Genomic DNA, 16,478 nt, shown 5'->3' with positions numbered 1-16,478 from the left:
GAGATCTGCTCAGAAGCATCTTAGGTTAGAATGAGGTGTCTCAAGCACTTCTAAGTAGGAAATTTGCTGTAACTTTTTATTTGAGCATTCTAAGTACTCAAAGGGCAAGAACAGATTTATACCTTTTAAAGTTATCTCAATGATTTCTTAGGTAAATTATCAGTCCCTTTGACTTCGAGCATTTTGTTTCTTATTCTTAACGTATAAAATTTCAGTCAACATTCTGCTTGCTCACTCCCATGCTAATAGATTCCGATAGCACACACTCAATTTAATTACAGGCTTGGTTGTCTTTACCTTTAAAAAATCTTCTACTGAAAAAAGCAGCAGTGTTTAAATAGTTGCAATGTCCAGACAGACAATTTAAAGATTTGGGCTGTTTTTTCAATCATTTATCAGACATATATATACACACGTTTGGACTTCATTCAAAGGCATATTAACCTTTGAATGCTTGAAGTTCATGATCTCCCCAAAACATTACTCTAGGTGCATTATTGTTGCATGTCTTTCATAACCAGTTTTATGATACCAAATAGCTCAGCTCTAGTTACACAGGGTATGCAATGATTATTTATATTAAATATGACCATTACAATTTAAAAAATATATATACCCATTCTTATTTTAATATTGTCCACAATTTACTGTAAAAGCAGCAAGGTGGATGATAAACTTCCAGTTGCCTTTCTTCCATGTTCTAAATTAGAGCTACATATTTTCAGAGATCCTAACAACAGCACTGGAGAAAGGACATAAAGTGATGCTTAGAAATGTGATACACATTTTCATTTCACACTCCATCAGTTTTTACAACTAGAGTTCCATGAAATGTATGAGAGTACTTGGCTAAGAGCCACATCTACTGAAGTGTAAAGTAAGGATCAGATATCTTTTAAAAAGAGTTTCATTTTCTTTACATGATGAGATCAGATGTTGACCTTTTCCCAAAACATACTGTAAATACTCAGTACCTCCACTTATCAAAGACTTCTGAATCTCTGGGCAAAATTTTGAACTATTCGAACAGGCAAGTAATCAATATTTTTAAAAACTTTGTGAAGAAAAACAAATGGATTCATACTTCTACTAAATTAGAAATGAAATACATTGAATTATGTAATTGCTTATGTTAAATGTTTTCTAATAGTTCCTTTTCATCTTGTGCCCTGGAACAAGAAACAAGCATATTATTGCCTTTATAGACAGCAAAGAAAAGCTATGGGTATGAGCAAAAGCATCTTTTAAATTCAGATTTCAATCTGTTAGAAAAGATTAAAGCTTCATGCATACATAAAAGGGGAACTATAAAATGAAAACAGATATATAGCCTGAAATCATTACACTTGAGCAGATGCTGTTTCACCAACAAAGTAAAAAAGAATGTCTTTTACTCACCTCTGTTAAACCAGAAACTTCTCCTTTTGCTAATGGTCTTGTGATAGATGCAGTGTAAACTCTGGCATCTGACACAGGCTGCCCTTTCATAAAATGTTTCCCAGCTTCATAAATATTCACTTCTACCATTTTACCCATTAACACAGGATCCTTTGGCACGAGAACCTTTAAAATAAAGACACAGTTACTAAGCATCATAAAGGCCATCAGACTCTCCAGCTTTCACTCAGAAAGCAGACTTTTCGCAACATATAAGAGCAACTCCTAAACATTTAAAACTTCAGACATGAGCTACAGCCCCTGACACATGATCAATAACACCTCTAGTTTGCCTTCAAGAGCTTTCTAGTGTTAGCTCAGCTTTTCTCAACTCAATTGATCCTATGACTTGTGGTTGTGCTTCTTTAAAATTGATAAGTCACTTGGACCTGAATGACAACATTTTAATCCAGACTAACTGGTTTCCCAAGGGCACTTGTAGTACAGAATGCTAACAGATTTCTTCACAGCAGTTTTGTTTTGCTTTTTTTCAATTTTCAAGTTGCTGTCCTACTCAGAGGAAATCATTACAAGTTCTTTCCTTTTTCCCCCACAGGCTCAAGGTGTTCATGACTAAGGAACTTCTAGAATTCCACTGAGATTACTAAGCACCTTCCAAGAAAAGCAGATTGATTAGCATTCTGGAGATTAGAAAGGTAACTGGACCTAAGTGGCAAAAATAAAAAGACAGGATCCCAATGCTGAGATATTTTTACAGCATGTCTAGATTATGTTATTCCCATATACATTTCTGGGGGCAAGCTTACATCAGAGAAAAACTAGGTAAATAAGTATCACTGAGTATAAGTGATATATACCTCTATAACACTGAGTGTTATAGTTTCAGCTGAAATGGAAATGTTTTCTGAGTGTCTGGTATGATACCATGTTTTGATTCTAGGAGAAAAACAATGTTGATAACACACTGATGTTTATAGTTGCCGCTAGGCAGTGTTGCACAGAGCCAAGGCTGTGTGCAGTGATGGGCCCAAGGAGCTGGGAGGGGACAGAATTAGGACAGTTGACTTAAACAAACCAAAGGGATATTCCATACCATATCACACAATGTGGAAGGAGTTTGAAGGGGGGTGTGAACTGATCTCACTCTCTTTGACTGCGTGGGGGCATAGCTGGGCATCAGCTGGGGGATGGCAAGCAACTGTGCATCACTTTTTATACATATATATGAATGTTTGTAACACATATTTCATGACTATTTTCAGTTTCTCTATCTTGGTAAATAGTTTAAACTCAACCCACACATTCTATTCATTTATTTATTTATTTTTCTAATTCTCTCCCCAGTCCCACTGACAAGGGGGGAGTAAGTGAACAACTGTGTGTTGCTCAGCCACCTGCTGGGTTAAACCACAACACTGAGCCTGGAACCTCTGTAAATCTCACATGTGAATTGCCAGTAATTAAATATAAATCCTATGGGACATTTGTTGGTAATAACTATTCCTTCAGAAAGAGACTGGCTTATATGTAAAATTCAGAGAGGTACTATAAACAACCAAGCAGTCTGAGTTGGCATACATTCATAAAAACCCTTTCCCTCTTCCTAAAAAATAAAGTTCTACCAACAGAAACAGTCATCTCGACTGTTCTGGCTAAATTCTTAGTTCAAAGAATTGTTCAATGTACTGCATTAAACTATGTCACCAAAGTTACTCACTAAGCTACCAGCAGGTTTATCAGTACAGCTCTATCAATGTGGTTTTAAAAGCAAACTCTTTTAATACATGCAAGTCTTATGAAGAGATTATAGGACTGATACTCCCTTTAATTAACAGAATGTTACACTAGGACTGTTCACATCAGCTTCCAAACATAAGATGATTTTTACTCACTGATTTCTAATCTACTATCATTAAATTTACTACTACTGAAGTCAGTTACTAGCACAAAATCTCATTCTCACTTTGTTGAAAGCTATGTTATTACCCTTGTCAAACACCCAAAATTTTAGGGAAAAGACGTACAAATATTGATTCCATAATAAATGTAGTATTTCTTTCATAATACAATTTAAAATTACTATTATAATTTCTATTTAGTTTATTCTTTACTGGTTCCAGTCAGGAGCTGCTAACACACAAACACACCATAAAACATCAACAATTTTTCAGATGCTGTTTTCCTTTTAATTAATGAGACTTTCATTAAAAAAGGCATTAAACACTAAAAAGCCTGAAGCAATTTCTTTTTAATCTCTCCACACAAAACCATGTTCCTCAACTCTGACTGATAAGGTATAAAGGCGAGGAACAGTGTTATACAAGATTTAAGATGGAGGTCAGAGGTATAAGAAAAGAAGAACGAGATTTATCCTAGGAAAGAATGAAAATGTTAGGAAAAAACAAAACAAAACAAAACAATTAGTGAACCAGTTACCTATAGAACATGTTAGGTAGCGTTACTGCTTTTGAAATGCTAAGAAAAAAACAATAATAAAAAACCCCTTGTGTATTTCTGTAATGTAATATGGAAAAACATTAGAACAAAGCACTAATGTTAACTATATAACCACAGTCATTATCAATAGCCCCTCTAGACAGGATGACTGAATAACTAAGGGAGTGAAAACAAACTGCACAGATCAGTGTAATAAGACTGAGAAAGAGCCAACTGCAAAAACAGAATGAAATACAGATGATTCAGAAAAGCCAATTCCACTGTTTTTCATCTGCTTTTGAGTAAAAATAATGATTTTGTGAAACAGATATTGTACTTCCTTCCTAGTTCACAAAGATTGTTTTTGCATGGAAAAAATATAATTTATAGAAAGTACATAGAAGCAAATAACCCATGTCAGGCTGGGGTGCTAATTGAAACAAGAGTTTCTGATCTTTCTAATTGTTTGAAAAATATACGTATACATTTTAGCAAATTGCATTGCCTGAAAGAATTTTCCAAAAGAAGTAGTGAAATTAAAAAGTTGAACTGTTAAGAAAATAATGCTTCTGAGACCTGGAAAAAAAAACTACTGCAGTAATTAACAGCTCCTCTAAACCATACAGTGTTCTCTGGACATCCGGTGTGTTCTCATGTTGCACTGCTAAAAAGCTGCTATGTATTTCTTAACATAATTTCAGGTAAATTGTGTTTAAAACACAGAAGGGAATAAAATAACTTAAAAATGAGATTTGATGGTCACACCATTCTTGGGAAAAGGTTTTCTTGTTTTATTTTTTTTTCACTGTGGTGCACTGCGTTGCTGAGATTATCAGAAAGCCAAGATACCCCATAGAGATGTTATCTTGTTTATTTAGCAGTACCTGCTCATAGAATGGATTGTGAGCAACATAATAGTTGGAATCAAAGGATTCTTCTGTCACCAGAACCCTCTGCCTTTCTCCAACCTGGAAAACAGAAAACAAGGCAAATGACTCAGAAAGCATTCAAAAAGAGTTGCATTGATTAAATGAACATATTTAGTGGAAATAATCAAATTCTCTCAGGACATTTTGTGTCAGCAAGAAAGCAGGGGAAATAAATCCCTAACTCACACTCTCCAAAACCGACAGAGGTAAAGGTGAAAATCCAAGTTAAGAACTGTAATAATGCAATGGCTTGGCATGAAAATCCAGTTCAGAAATGAACATTTATTTTTACTTATTAACAAAAGAATAGATTTATCAGATATAAACAGGGTCCAATTACTGCTTCATCTAGTCAATGAAAACACTGTCACTAAGAATAAAATTCTGTAATCAGTGACAAAAATGAACACTCTCTAGCCCCCCAACAACCTTAAGACAAATAGACCAATTGGAAGCATTGGAGAGAAGCAGGGAACTGTAACATGCTGCTGGACTTTCAGGTAACATCACACTAAGCTATTTCATTTCTAAAACCACAATTATATTTACAATGATTGATAGAGCAACTCTATCCCTTCTTGTTGATATTGCTAAGATATCGCTTGAGACATCACATTAATTTCCATAACACAGCAATCGACACTACATATTACAAAGACTCAGTGAAGAAGAAAGCTTTTAAGTACTCACATACATGGTAATATTAAAAGCCTAATAAACCCTGGGCAAAAAACTTGAATATTTCAATTAGATGCCCAGCTTCTAAATGCATTAGCACAGTCTAAAGGAAGCACAGATTATATTTTGCAATTAGATAAATAGAAGGCTACACAACAAGATAGCTGCATCTTGTTGCCATGTACGTAAGAATCAAGAACTGGCTTCCCTCAAACTTCAAAATCACCTGCATAACACCTTTTGATTTTGTCTGCTAGAGTTGTACATAGGTCATTCTGAAATGAATGCCTTCTATTTATTGCCATGGAAACCACAACAGCTTCAAAGAGCACAATAACTCTGCTTAATTGAGAAAATTCTCAGCTGCAAAACACTATTTTTCTGCATAGCCATTGTCACTAGCTATGCATTTTTGTCAGCAGTGAACAAGACCTGCATGCCACACTCATAAGAATGGATGCCCAGGTATCCATCTTCCATTGGTCTAAAAAGATGGAAGTCAGAAGGTACCAAATCCAGGCTATATATATTGTGAGTGTGTGGTAGAACAGCCCAGACAAGACTGGTGATGTGTTGCATGGTCTTCAAACTGGTATGGGGTATCGTGACAGCTTGTTGCGAGAGAAAAGTTGACTACTCTGGTATGACTTCAAGAATGAGCTTTGAACTCAGCCAGCTGCAATGTACTGGTCAGAGTTGATGGTTTATCCAGGATCCAGGAAATCCAGAAGGATCATCCCTTTCCCTGTCTCGAAAGACAGTGTACAACGCTTTACTCACTGAGGGCTTCATCTTAAACTTTTTCTTCAATGAGGAATTCTCATGATGCTGCTTCATGAGCTGCCATGTTCACTCCAGCTTGTCATACTGATTCAATCCTGGAAACACCTTCAGCCTATCATTGGTCTGATGGGTAATGACAGAGTTGCATTCTGTTCTTTCTGTTCCCACGTGAGCATCTGTGGGACTCAGCTGATGCAAACTTTGTGATATTGCAATGTTGTCACCACCATTGCCAATACACTGAAGCCAATATTCAACTCTGTACAACATCTTCTGATGTGACAGCTATGCATGACCATGCACTTCCCACGACCTCAGTATGCTCACATCCACTGTTTGGATTCCAGAAATGTTCTGCAAGTGTCAATAATTGGATTCTTTCCAAACTACTCCACAAATATATTCTACAAAGTATAACTGTCTAGCTAGATAATCTGACTTACTGCTTTTATGGCTGTTGCTATCCTAAGAACCAAAAATGTTTTCAGATTTCATGTTGTACTCCAAACTTTTAATATCTGTGAGAAATACTGTACTCAAGATTCCCCTCAGAAAGACTTGCAGCACAAACCCATCATAAGGTCCATATGAATTAGCAAGAAGATGTAGATCAGATAATAATGCTTTTATTCTCTATGGCATAAGCAGTTAAAATAATTCTAGAGTTTTCTCTAGAAATCAATGTCAGAAAAAATTACAGATAAAAATAGGAACAGCAATATCACAGCTACATCACAGTATATATATACACAGTATACATGGGCCTGGCTTCCCACTCACCTAGCAAAACATCATGCTTCCCCTTCCCTAGGCACATATCTGGGACATTCCCAAAGCACACCCTGGAGATCAGGGGAAAGAGCACCAAAGTCACTGGCCAAACTTAAATTCCCTGTGTACACAAGGAAGGGGCACAAGTCCCATGTTTCAGACCCTGTATAAAAATCCTAATAGTAGAAAAGATGTACTTTTCTGCTTACTTTTTAAAGATGCTTAAGAGTTGTTCATAACACACTTAAAATTTCTACTAATGTTCCTCTGGGAGGTTTAAGTGTAACAACAGATATTCAAATCTTAGTAAAAAGGATCACGTGTAACCATTTACCATTTTTCTGAACACTAAGGTGTTGTTTTCTTCCAAGAAAGCAGTTTCTCAATTCAAATCACCAGAGGACTTTTGTAAATACATATCAAGAAGGCACTGGAGATAACAATGCCACTAACAAGATTACAGGGAATGTTTTCCTTGAATGAAGAAGTTTTGTTGTTTCTATAACATTTCAGACCACAGCCTTCTTAATCACTAAACAGTGTGGTATTGCAGTGCTACAGTAAGAAATCTCAGATGTCACGCAGTGTGATGAAAAAGAGGAGGAGGAAATGTTAGAGAAGCGATATTCACCCTTGGGGAAACACGCTACTACTGGAAAACACCAAAACCAATGAACCCGTCATTTCATCAAGTTGTATTCATTATTTATCCAAAAAATTACAAAACAAGCACAAAGCAATACTGGGACAGTAACTTATTTCTAAGTTGTACTGTGGTTCCCTGTGTCTCTCTGGTCATAACACTCTGTTTTCATTGTCCCCGTGCAACCTGCCTGGGAGGTATTATAAACTACAGACGTTATCTTCATGCTCCCAAATGTCAGAGTGGCAAGACTGGTATTAAAGAAAAAAAAAAAAAATCAGTAGGGAGAAGAAAAGAATACCCATGTTTGATCATTTGCTATGAGCAGAGGTTTCTTCAGAAACGCTGCCAGTTTCCCTTTGCTTCCATGAGCAAAAGGAGCACAGGTCCCTGCATTTCAGTGAGCTAAACAGAAAACTTTTCTGTGCACAGAATTTATTGGAAGGTGGAGGAAAATAGGAAGACTGAATTAATAATACAGCATCAAAAGTATGGCATTAAAAACGTGTGCAAGAAACGAACAGCCCATGCCAATTTAGAGTACATACATATGAGACAAAGAGCTCAGCCATTCTATAAGGAGTAAGAATTAAATTCAACATTATTCATTTTCTCCAGTTACTCGATTTATACTTCTGTCCAAGGCTGACCTCACATAGAAAGACAATATTCACATATTTGCAAACTCTTCTGTCATAACAGAAAAGGACAATTCTATTTAGAGAGTTAAGCCATTGGGTACTCATGATCTACAACACTAATTGGCTACACACATTCTTAGAACAGAAAATGACTATCCTTGCATCCAACAATAATTAAGAAGAAATGTAAGTAGGCAGAATGCAGCTTTGGTATTGAAATTTGTTCAAGAAGTGGAATATATGTCATCATTTCTGCAATTATCCCTCTGGGATCTCTAAATGTTCTGAGAGAGTTTCAGCTCTCTCAGAGAGAATGTGAATATGGAGAAATCAGACATGCTATCTAATAACAGTCATAATTATAATAACCTTTGATGGTTTTTTTATTGTTTTTTTATTTTTATTATTTTTTTTTTTTCCAGGCACGTACCAGCAAAAGTAACTCAGTATCTTATTTTTATTCCTACTCTTTCATCTGCTTCGACAGGTATGCACGAGATCCAGCTCTCAGAGAACTATAATTCTGACAAAGCATTTGCAGTGGTGTAAAGTCAGCACAGACATCTCACTTGGGAAAAATTCCTCTACAGAACCTGGATTTTTTTCTTTATGGAGGATTGAGTGAGAAGAATAACAGATGAAAGCAAAAAAAAAGAAAAAATCTGCCCCATATCAAGACAAATTGATCAGAATGTTTACACAAAGTCAATTTGTTTTCACTGAAAATAACACAGCTAATGCACAAGTCCTATCCTTCTCATGCTGTAACAATTGCCAGGTAGTTTGCAAGTCTCAAATCTTTTATGAACTTTATTTTCAATTTTATTTATCCTACAGAAAAAAATCGGATGTGATCATTCTGTAACTCAGTTTTGCAATGATGTATGGAAGGACAACAGTGCAGTAACATTTAGAGTCCTGTATCTTTTATATCAAATAGGCATCAGTCACCGCATAATGTATTTGACTCATTTTACAACTGAGGAAAGAAGCAGAGAACCTAACCGCTCCAGTGGTTCAGGGCAAGTTCTGGTAGAACTCACCAAATAGACTTCTTCTGTTTTTGCTCCAACTCAAAATCAGTGCTGACTCAGCCCTACAGTGCCATTATTTAGCTACAAAAACTAAATTCTTTATGTCTCACACAGATCACGGAGCTATGTATGACTTACAAGTTAAACTGATAAAAGACAGTAAATGATACTGGTCTCACTGCTCATACCAAATTGTTTTGTACTTATGTCTAGTGCGGTTAAAATTTACTACTTCACACCAGTTGTGAGGTTTTCTTTTTCCCTATTTCCCTTGGAAACAGTGCTGGACAATCTTCACTGCAAGCACAAAATTCTTTAGCTCTGCTGGAGAAAAGCAGCCAATGTTCATCAAAGTGTCTCATTTCATTGTCAGCCAACACAGCTGTCCTCAAACCACCATTAGTAAACTGTCCATCTCTAAGTGAACTGCAGGAGTTGTATTTGGAAAGGATTACATACAATATACAACTTATTAAAAAAATACCCTTAGCTTTTTCTAAAACAAACACATCTCAGTGTGCATCATCAAGAATTCAGGATGGATGCAATAAATGCCCACAGGGCAAGTGAGTCAATGATTTTCCAAGCTGGCTTGAGGCTATGCAAGCAGGAACTAAGGACAAGGCATAGGTTATGGACAGTGAGCACTAGGAGGACACAACCAGTGTAACAAAATCTTCCACAGCCCTTCAGCTTCAAGGAGAGCAGCTCAGTAAAATCAGTAGAACACCTTCTCTTCAACCCCCTTATGAATCTGTTGTCACAGCTATGGGGGAAGGAAAGAATAGGAGAGAAGCAGACAAGGGACAGAAGTAGACTGCTTCTGCTTCCTTGTCCCATTTCTCCTGCTTCAGGTTAAAATAGCTCCTTCCTATTGCTGTGCACCTGCATCAGACTGCTTCATTTTAATTTGGCACCCTGCTGTGAAAATGTAGCTTCTTCCAACACATACAAGCCATGCCATGCAGCTCACATGAAAATTATATTCAGGTAAGTGAGTTGTGACCTAAAAACGACAATTGGTCTTCTAAATATGTAATTTCTTTTAAATTTTGTAAATTTGCATTTTGCTTGTCTCTCCTTTTCATTGCTCCTCTTGTCTAGAAAAGAGGTAATAAAAGTAGCATGTTGACAACTCTGTCATATTGCCTTTCTAAATTGTGTTAACTGTGTACAAAATTACAAAAGGAAAACAAGTTCTCTGAAAGAGGAGACACATTCTGCAGCTGAAAAACAGTTTCTCTTGTTTAGAGCTTTATCATAAGCTTGAACTTAAGTGAAAGCCCATGATGAGGATGTAGAATTGGGATTTATTCTGGATCTGACACACCATTGCTAAGGGACTCTGGCTGTTACTCTGAAACTGTTCCACATGTGCAAAATGTAATTCTAATTGCACAACTTACAGAGCAGTGACCATAAAACTGAGGAAGTTGCTATAGCAATATAAAATACTATATGCAGAACTGGTATTTGGAACTGTCATGCTGGATGAGCACTCAGGCAACAGCTTCAACGTAATGTTGACAAAAGCCTCTCCCTGCTTTTCTCCAATGATCTAACAAGCTTCATAAAGCTGTATGAATTACCTATAGAAAAAGTCTAAATGAAATGTTCAGATCAAAATAGGAACAAGAGTAGATTTGTGTAATGTTTGAGTTCTTTCATACCTACAGCAATTCACAAGTGAAACAAAAAACTAGACAGCAGACTGCTCTTAAGGAAGCTAGATGTTTGACACATAAGTTCAGGAAATTATTCTTGCTCATCTTCTACAACGGAGGATGGAGTTTCAAGGTATCTTTTAAAATGATCTGTAACTTTCAGCCAATTTGCCAATCCCATGCATTCCAATGGCATGACGTAAACAATTTCTTGAAAACTTTTTTCTAAATAAGCTCAGTCTGTGGCTAGACAAGGCTACCAAGCTTAAAAATACGGTAGTCTTTCTTGCAATGCAATGCTTTCAACTTCTGTGAAATCATTTAAAATTACTTAAGATTGGCTGCCATTGTTGGAAGCAGATCCTTGAAATATACTGTGAATTTCTAAGTGGTTAAAGCACAGTATGAAGAGGCAGTTGCTACGGCAACAACACATAACTCCTGTTCCACTGATCTCTTTTAACAGCTGCATGAACCCTGATGAGTATCAGTGATGTGAGATTTACAAACGATCTTGGTAAACACCCTATCAAATAGCTTCTCCAGAAATTATTTCAGGAACTTCCAATACAAATCTGTTTTCTCAAACTGAAGCCTCCGTAACAAAAATGCTCACCAATGGTCTCAGAATTGTGCTGACATAGCACAGGCCAATGTAATGCTGTTTGCAGTTCAGATTCAACATCACCAGCTGCTGGAAAGAACTGCCAACTCTAATAAAACCTCTTAAAATGGGCATAACTTCAGTAAGTCACAGGCATACCTGACTCATCGTTTACTAACATGGAGAATCACAGAAACTGATGAGGACAGGTTAATGATACTATTTTCTTTTATTTTGAAGGTAGTCAATAGATGAAAGAAAAGTTGCACACTTTAGGGCTTTTCTTCAGTCTAGGGTAAGGTAAGAGCTTAGATCTGGTGACTTTTCTAGATGTATAGTGCTGAATGTCAAATGAAATCAAGAGCTCACAGAGAGACCAAAGTGAATGATGCATAAAAGAGTGATGCATGTACTATAACTTCATGGTATTTATAATTTAAAACTGCTTCTGAAATACTTACGATGCATTTTAATGTTTAAATAGAATGCCAATTATTATCATACAGAATAGGTAATGAAGAGAAGCATCATGTCATTAGCATAGTAAAACAACAATTCTGACCAACTCTTCATTATCCATTAAAGGAAGTTAATTGATATAAGATCAAAAAACATCTATGATAGATCACTGCTGCTCTAGAAGAAAAAGAAAAAAATGTTATAAAGTAAGTTTTTCTAACATCTTTATTTAACTCCCAAGGATATAGATAAATTTATCACAAATCTCAGCTGCGTGCTTTTCCTCAGCACGCCACCCTTTGCAACTGTCTAAGAAAGAAAAATCAAGAATGTTCACAGAACTACAAACAACTCAAATTCAAGGCCTCAGTACTGCATTAGAAAATTCCCTTCAATAACTATTTGACTGCATGCAACCTTCTCATCTCGAATTATGAAGAATTCTTAACATGAACTTAAAAATTAGAAGATATCTTTCTAACTAAAGAAGCAATATTTTATGTTGTACTCTGAATTTCAACAAGACAAAAGGTAAAACAAGCTGTATAATTGTACAAACAAGTGCAATTCATTATTGAGATGGATCATCAACACACTGTAATCTCTAACAGCAGTATTAAGACTTCATTTTAACTCTATGCAAAAATAAAAAGATTTAGAGAAAAAAATCAGAGTGGATATCAATATTGTGATTGCAGTTCTTAGACTCACACTACTAATCTAACTGTTATGTACTCACTTCAATGGTTTCCACTTCCAAACCAGATATATCAGTCACACAAGCAATAAAACCAGTATAGTGGTTTGAATTTACACAATAAACAATAGAGTAGGCATATAGGCCTGCAACATCTTGTGGTACAAAGTCCTTACTAACAGGAAAAATAGCTGAAAAAAAAAAAAAAAGATTCTTCAGTAATTATGAGATGGAGGGGTCTGAGAGAGTACGGAAGAGGAACCATAAGATATTAGGTTAAAGTATATTCAGCATACATGAAAATGGAAAAGTTGGAGAGAGTTTCTCACATTGCTTTACAGTGTTGGATAGTCAAGAGTGAAGTGCCCTCAAGGTGATTGGAAGCTGTGATGGTTCTTTAGTAACAAAAGATTCTCCTATGCTCTTGTGACAAAAGCATACGTGTACAAACAATGTGTACATAAACACAATTTTTCAAAGAAAAAAAACTTCCAAATATTTCAAATTTCTACTTATGGTCACTTCCTTTTGTAAGCTATATCTGCAATTAATCATAGTTAAGCATAACATAAAATCAGAGGCACAGGGAAACAAATCACCAGTTATAAGAAATACATTTATAACTGGGGCATACAAGGCACGAATCACTTTTATTCCCCCATAACTGCTATAAATACTATATTCTGATATTCTCTAAACCAGAAGGAAATACGTTCCAAACTTATGCGATGGGCCACATACATTTGTTTCTGCTGTTGCATTTATTCACCCCCTGGATCATATTAGAAGGAAAGAAGAGCGCAGTATTTTATTTTGCTGCCCTTCCCTCTTCTTTCTCTTCTGTATTTCACAGTAATATATATATATTTTTTTTCTGTAGCTAACTGGAATAAAACATTGGAGTAATATAAAACAACACCTCCAGGCCCGCTTCTGAGAAAACACTTTTGCAAGTACAGACTAAAAATTCAACAGGTGAACTTTTCTCCTCCCATTTTTTCCTCCTGCTTTCATCTTAATTAATTGCTCAAATCTTAATCCTAGTTTTCTGCCAACATGGCTTGAGACGATTGTTCTCATTATTTTCCCTGAGAAGGGCTCTGCTCCTGGAGGGACTCTGAACATGCCTTATTTAAGCAAGAAGCAGCATGAACCACGGCTTTAATTTCATCCACACTGAGATAAGCAAGCATGGAAGAGAAACATTGAACTTCACAAGAAAAAATAAAGCTCACATTTTTCCACTTACACCTTCAGAACACATATGTCCCTTTCCCCTATGACACAGCATAAAGACTGTACATCAGCTAAGACAACAACATGAAAAGCAGCTCGTTTCCAAAAGCAAATGCTAGTAATTAACCCAAAACTTCATTATCACCAACAATGAATTCTCCAAAGAGTGTTCTGGATCAGATTCAGCCTCTCATCATTTGTTTTCTCTCTTCGTGTGAGAAGAAATGCATGAGCTAATTTCTGCAAGGTGATCACACAAACTAAGCATGTAAGACAGAGAAAAGACTGGTATTTCAATTTTCTGCATTTTCACACAATTATGAAGACAAAGCTGCTCGGCATAATAGCTGTAGCTGGTTTCATCAGCATTGCTAATAAACAGGTTAGCGTTGATGTATCACTTCACACTGTGCAATAAAAAAAAACCACTGATATCCAGCATGAGGTCTACAGTTCTATTAGAGGTCACTAAAGAAAAAAATGGGAGGCTTATATCTGAATATCCTGCCTAGATAATTTGAAGACTGTGCCTCTTAAAGTATTTGGTGGAAAAAACACTACAATTCACCACAGTAAAAATGCTACATCTTCATAAAAGCTACTCATTTGACCACTTTTAGCTCATTTAATTTTTTTCCATTTCATTCCCAATAAGCCAGATTGAGATCTAACAGCAAGAGGCTGTCATAGCTGGGAAGAAGATTTCTGAGGAAAGGTGGTGAAAAGAAACCAATCACACCAGGCTCTGAAGACATTATAGCAACTCCGTGAACTCGGCAGACAATGACTATCTTTCTCCCCATGTTTTCTGTTTGTTGCATTGCTATTTACACTACAAATACAAACACTACGCACAAATGTTTACAAATCATGTATTAGATCATCAATAAGAGTGTCTAAAGAAACAAGACCTACATGAAAATACTTAGGTGACTGCAAAAGTAATACTTCCTATTTATTTCCATGGACACACAACAGACACGAAGACCACAATAACTCTATCTGACAGAACAAATTCTCAGCTGTAAAGCACTATTTTTCAATACAGCTATGTGTTTTCACCAGTGATGAACAAGAGCCTGCATACCACACTTGTCAAAATCTGCATGGCCATCTGGTATCTGGCTTGCCTTTCATGTTTCTGTTGCCACTCCTGAATTGCACCACCCACTGTCTCACTGCTAACATGTTTGGTCTCCATAAATACTCAGCAAGCATCAGTGAATGTTGATGGGTGCTATTTTTTTCCACATTGGAGGATTCCAGCGGCACACCTCTGCTTCATCTGCACGTCTATGTCACATGCCGTTTCAACAGACTACCCCTCTGCTGCCATCTGTCACATGGCAACAAAATGTAATGGAGTATTGGTGGGAAGGTCCAACCTCTACTGCCATACCACCAACATCTGCTTCTGATATCATGGGTCAATATAACAAAATAGCAGGCATTACTTTTCCTGACGCTCTTAAAGACGATAGCTTGGAATGCCTACATTTCTAGCACAGGTCCAGAACATTATAACAGAGTATAAACAATACAACTGATACATCCCAATTCCTAATATTCTCGGCTGAAATCCTATTACTAAATTAAGTTTGTTCAAACTAACAGAAACTCCACCCAACCTTCAAACCAATACTTGAACCATGACTTAGTAGCCTCGTTATTAATTCAGCATGAAGTTTTCAAGGTCTGGGATTAAAACAGATTACATACAAGTTTGCCAAAAACAACTGCTAGCATTTCACTGGGTTTTGCTATATTCCAGTATGCTTAAATACGATTAGAGAAAGCACATTATCTGTTGTCGTAGCTTCTAAGGGATGTTGGTAACTTTATGACTGATGAATGCTTCCAATAAAACTACCTGGTCTTTCAGTTTTCATACGTAATCAAGAACAGATTTTTTTTTTTTTTTTTTTTGGTCAGGTGTTATGAAATACCTAGTGCAAAAGACAAAAACAAAAACCCCAAAAACAGTTTTGCATTTGGAGCACTTCTAAAATACATTTTTTAATTTTTCTCATAACAAATCTGAAAATGTCACTAATTTGTCAAATATTTTTCAAAATTCTTTCGGCTAAAATGTAGTGAAATCAACAACGGGTGACATGAAGCTCCTTCTAAAGGCAGATAAAATGTTCTCAAAGAATGAACTCAATCTAGGTTTTTCTCATCACCATTTCCTTTTATCAAGCCCAGGCGGCAAAGGATTGTGACTGCTAGTACACAGCAATAGCTACACACACCAGCAGCCTGTCACTGATGGGCAAAGTCCAGTATTTACCAATAGTACTAACAAATGAGACTGTTGAACAGAAAGTCAGGTTTAGTACAGAGGCAAGGAAGGTGAGAGGCCCTGCTAAGTTGTGTACTGATTTCTCTATAGCAATTACTCACAAGCCACACGGTGCATTGCAAAGAAGGGGCCTCTAGGTCTCACAGGTTTGCCTTCTTGAATGGTTGGTAATGGTAACAATTGCTCACAGATGACATTCCTTC

General features: G+C 36.4%; 1 protein-coding gene across 3 annotated transcripts in view; it reads right to left on the bottom strand.

Annotated features, from left to right (window-relative positions):
- CDKAL1 (CDK5 regulatory subunit associated protein 1 like 1) overlaps positions 1-16,478 on the bottom strand; it is a 315,678-nt gene that overhangs the window by 17,540 nt on the left and 281,660 nt on the right. For all 3 annotated transcript variants that reach the window (XM_015854755.2, XM_015854757.2, XM_032442509.1), the window contains 2 exons: positions 4,719-4,802; positions 1,399-1,563 (listed from right to left, as the gene is read on the bottom strand). In XM_015854755.2, coding sequence (XP_015710241.1) covers positions 1,399-1,563; positions 4,719-4,802 — 249 coding nt within the window. The remainder of the gene's footprint in view (positions 1-1,398; positions 1,564-4,718; positions 4,803-16,478) is intronic.

The sequence above is a fragment of the Coturnix japonica genome, chromosome 2 (assembly GCF_001577835.2).
Source record: "Coturnix japonica isolate 7356 chromosome 2, Coturnix japonica 2.1, whole genome shotgun sequence".
NCBI classification, from domain to species: Eukaryota; Metazoa; Chordata; class Aves; order Galliformes; family Phasianidae; genus Coturnix; species Coturnix japonica.
Note: the sequence above shows the minus strand (reverse complement) of the source record. Positions and strands in the feature narration are given on the sequence as shown.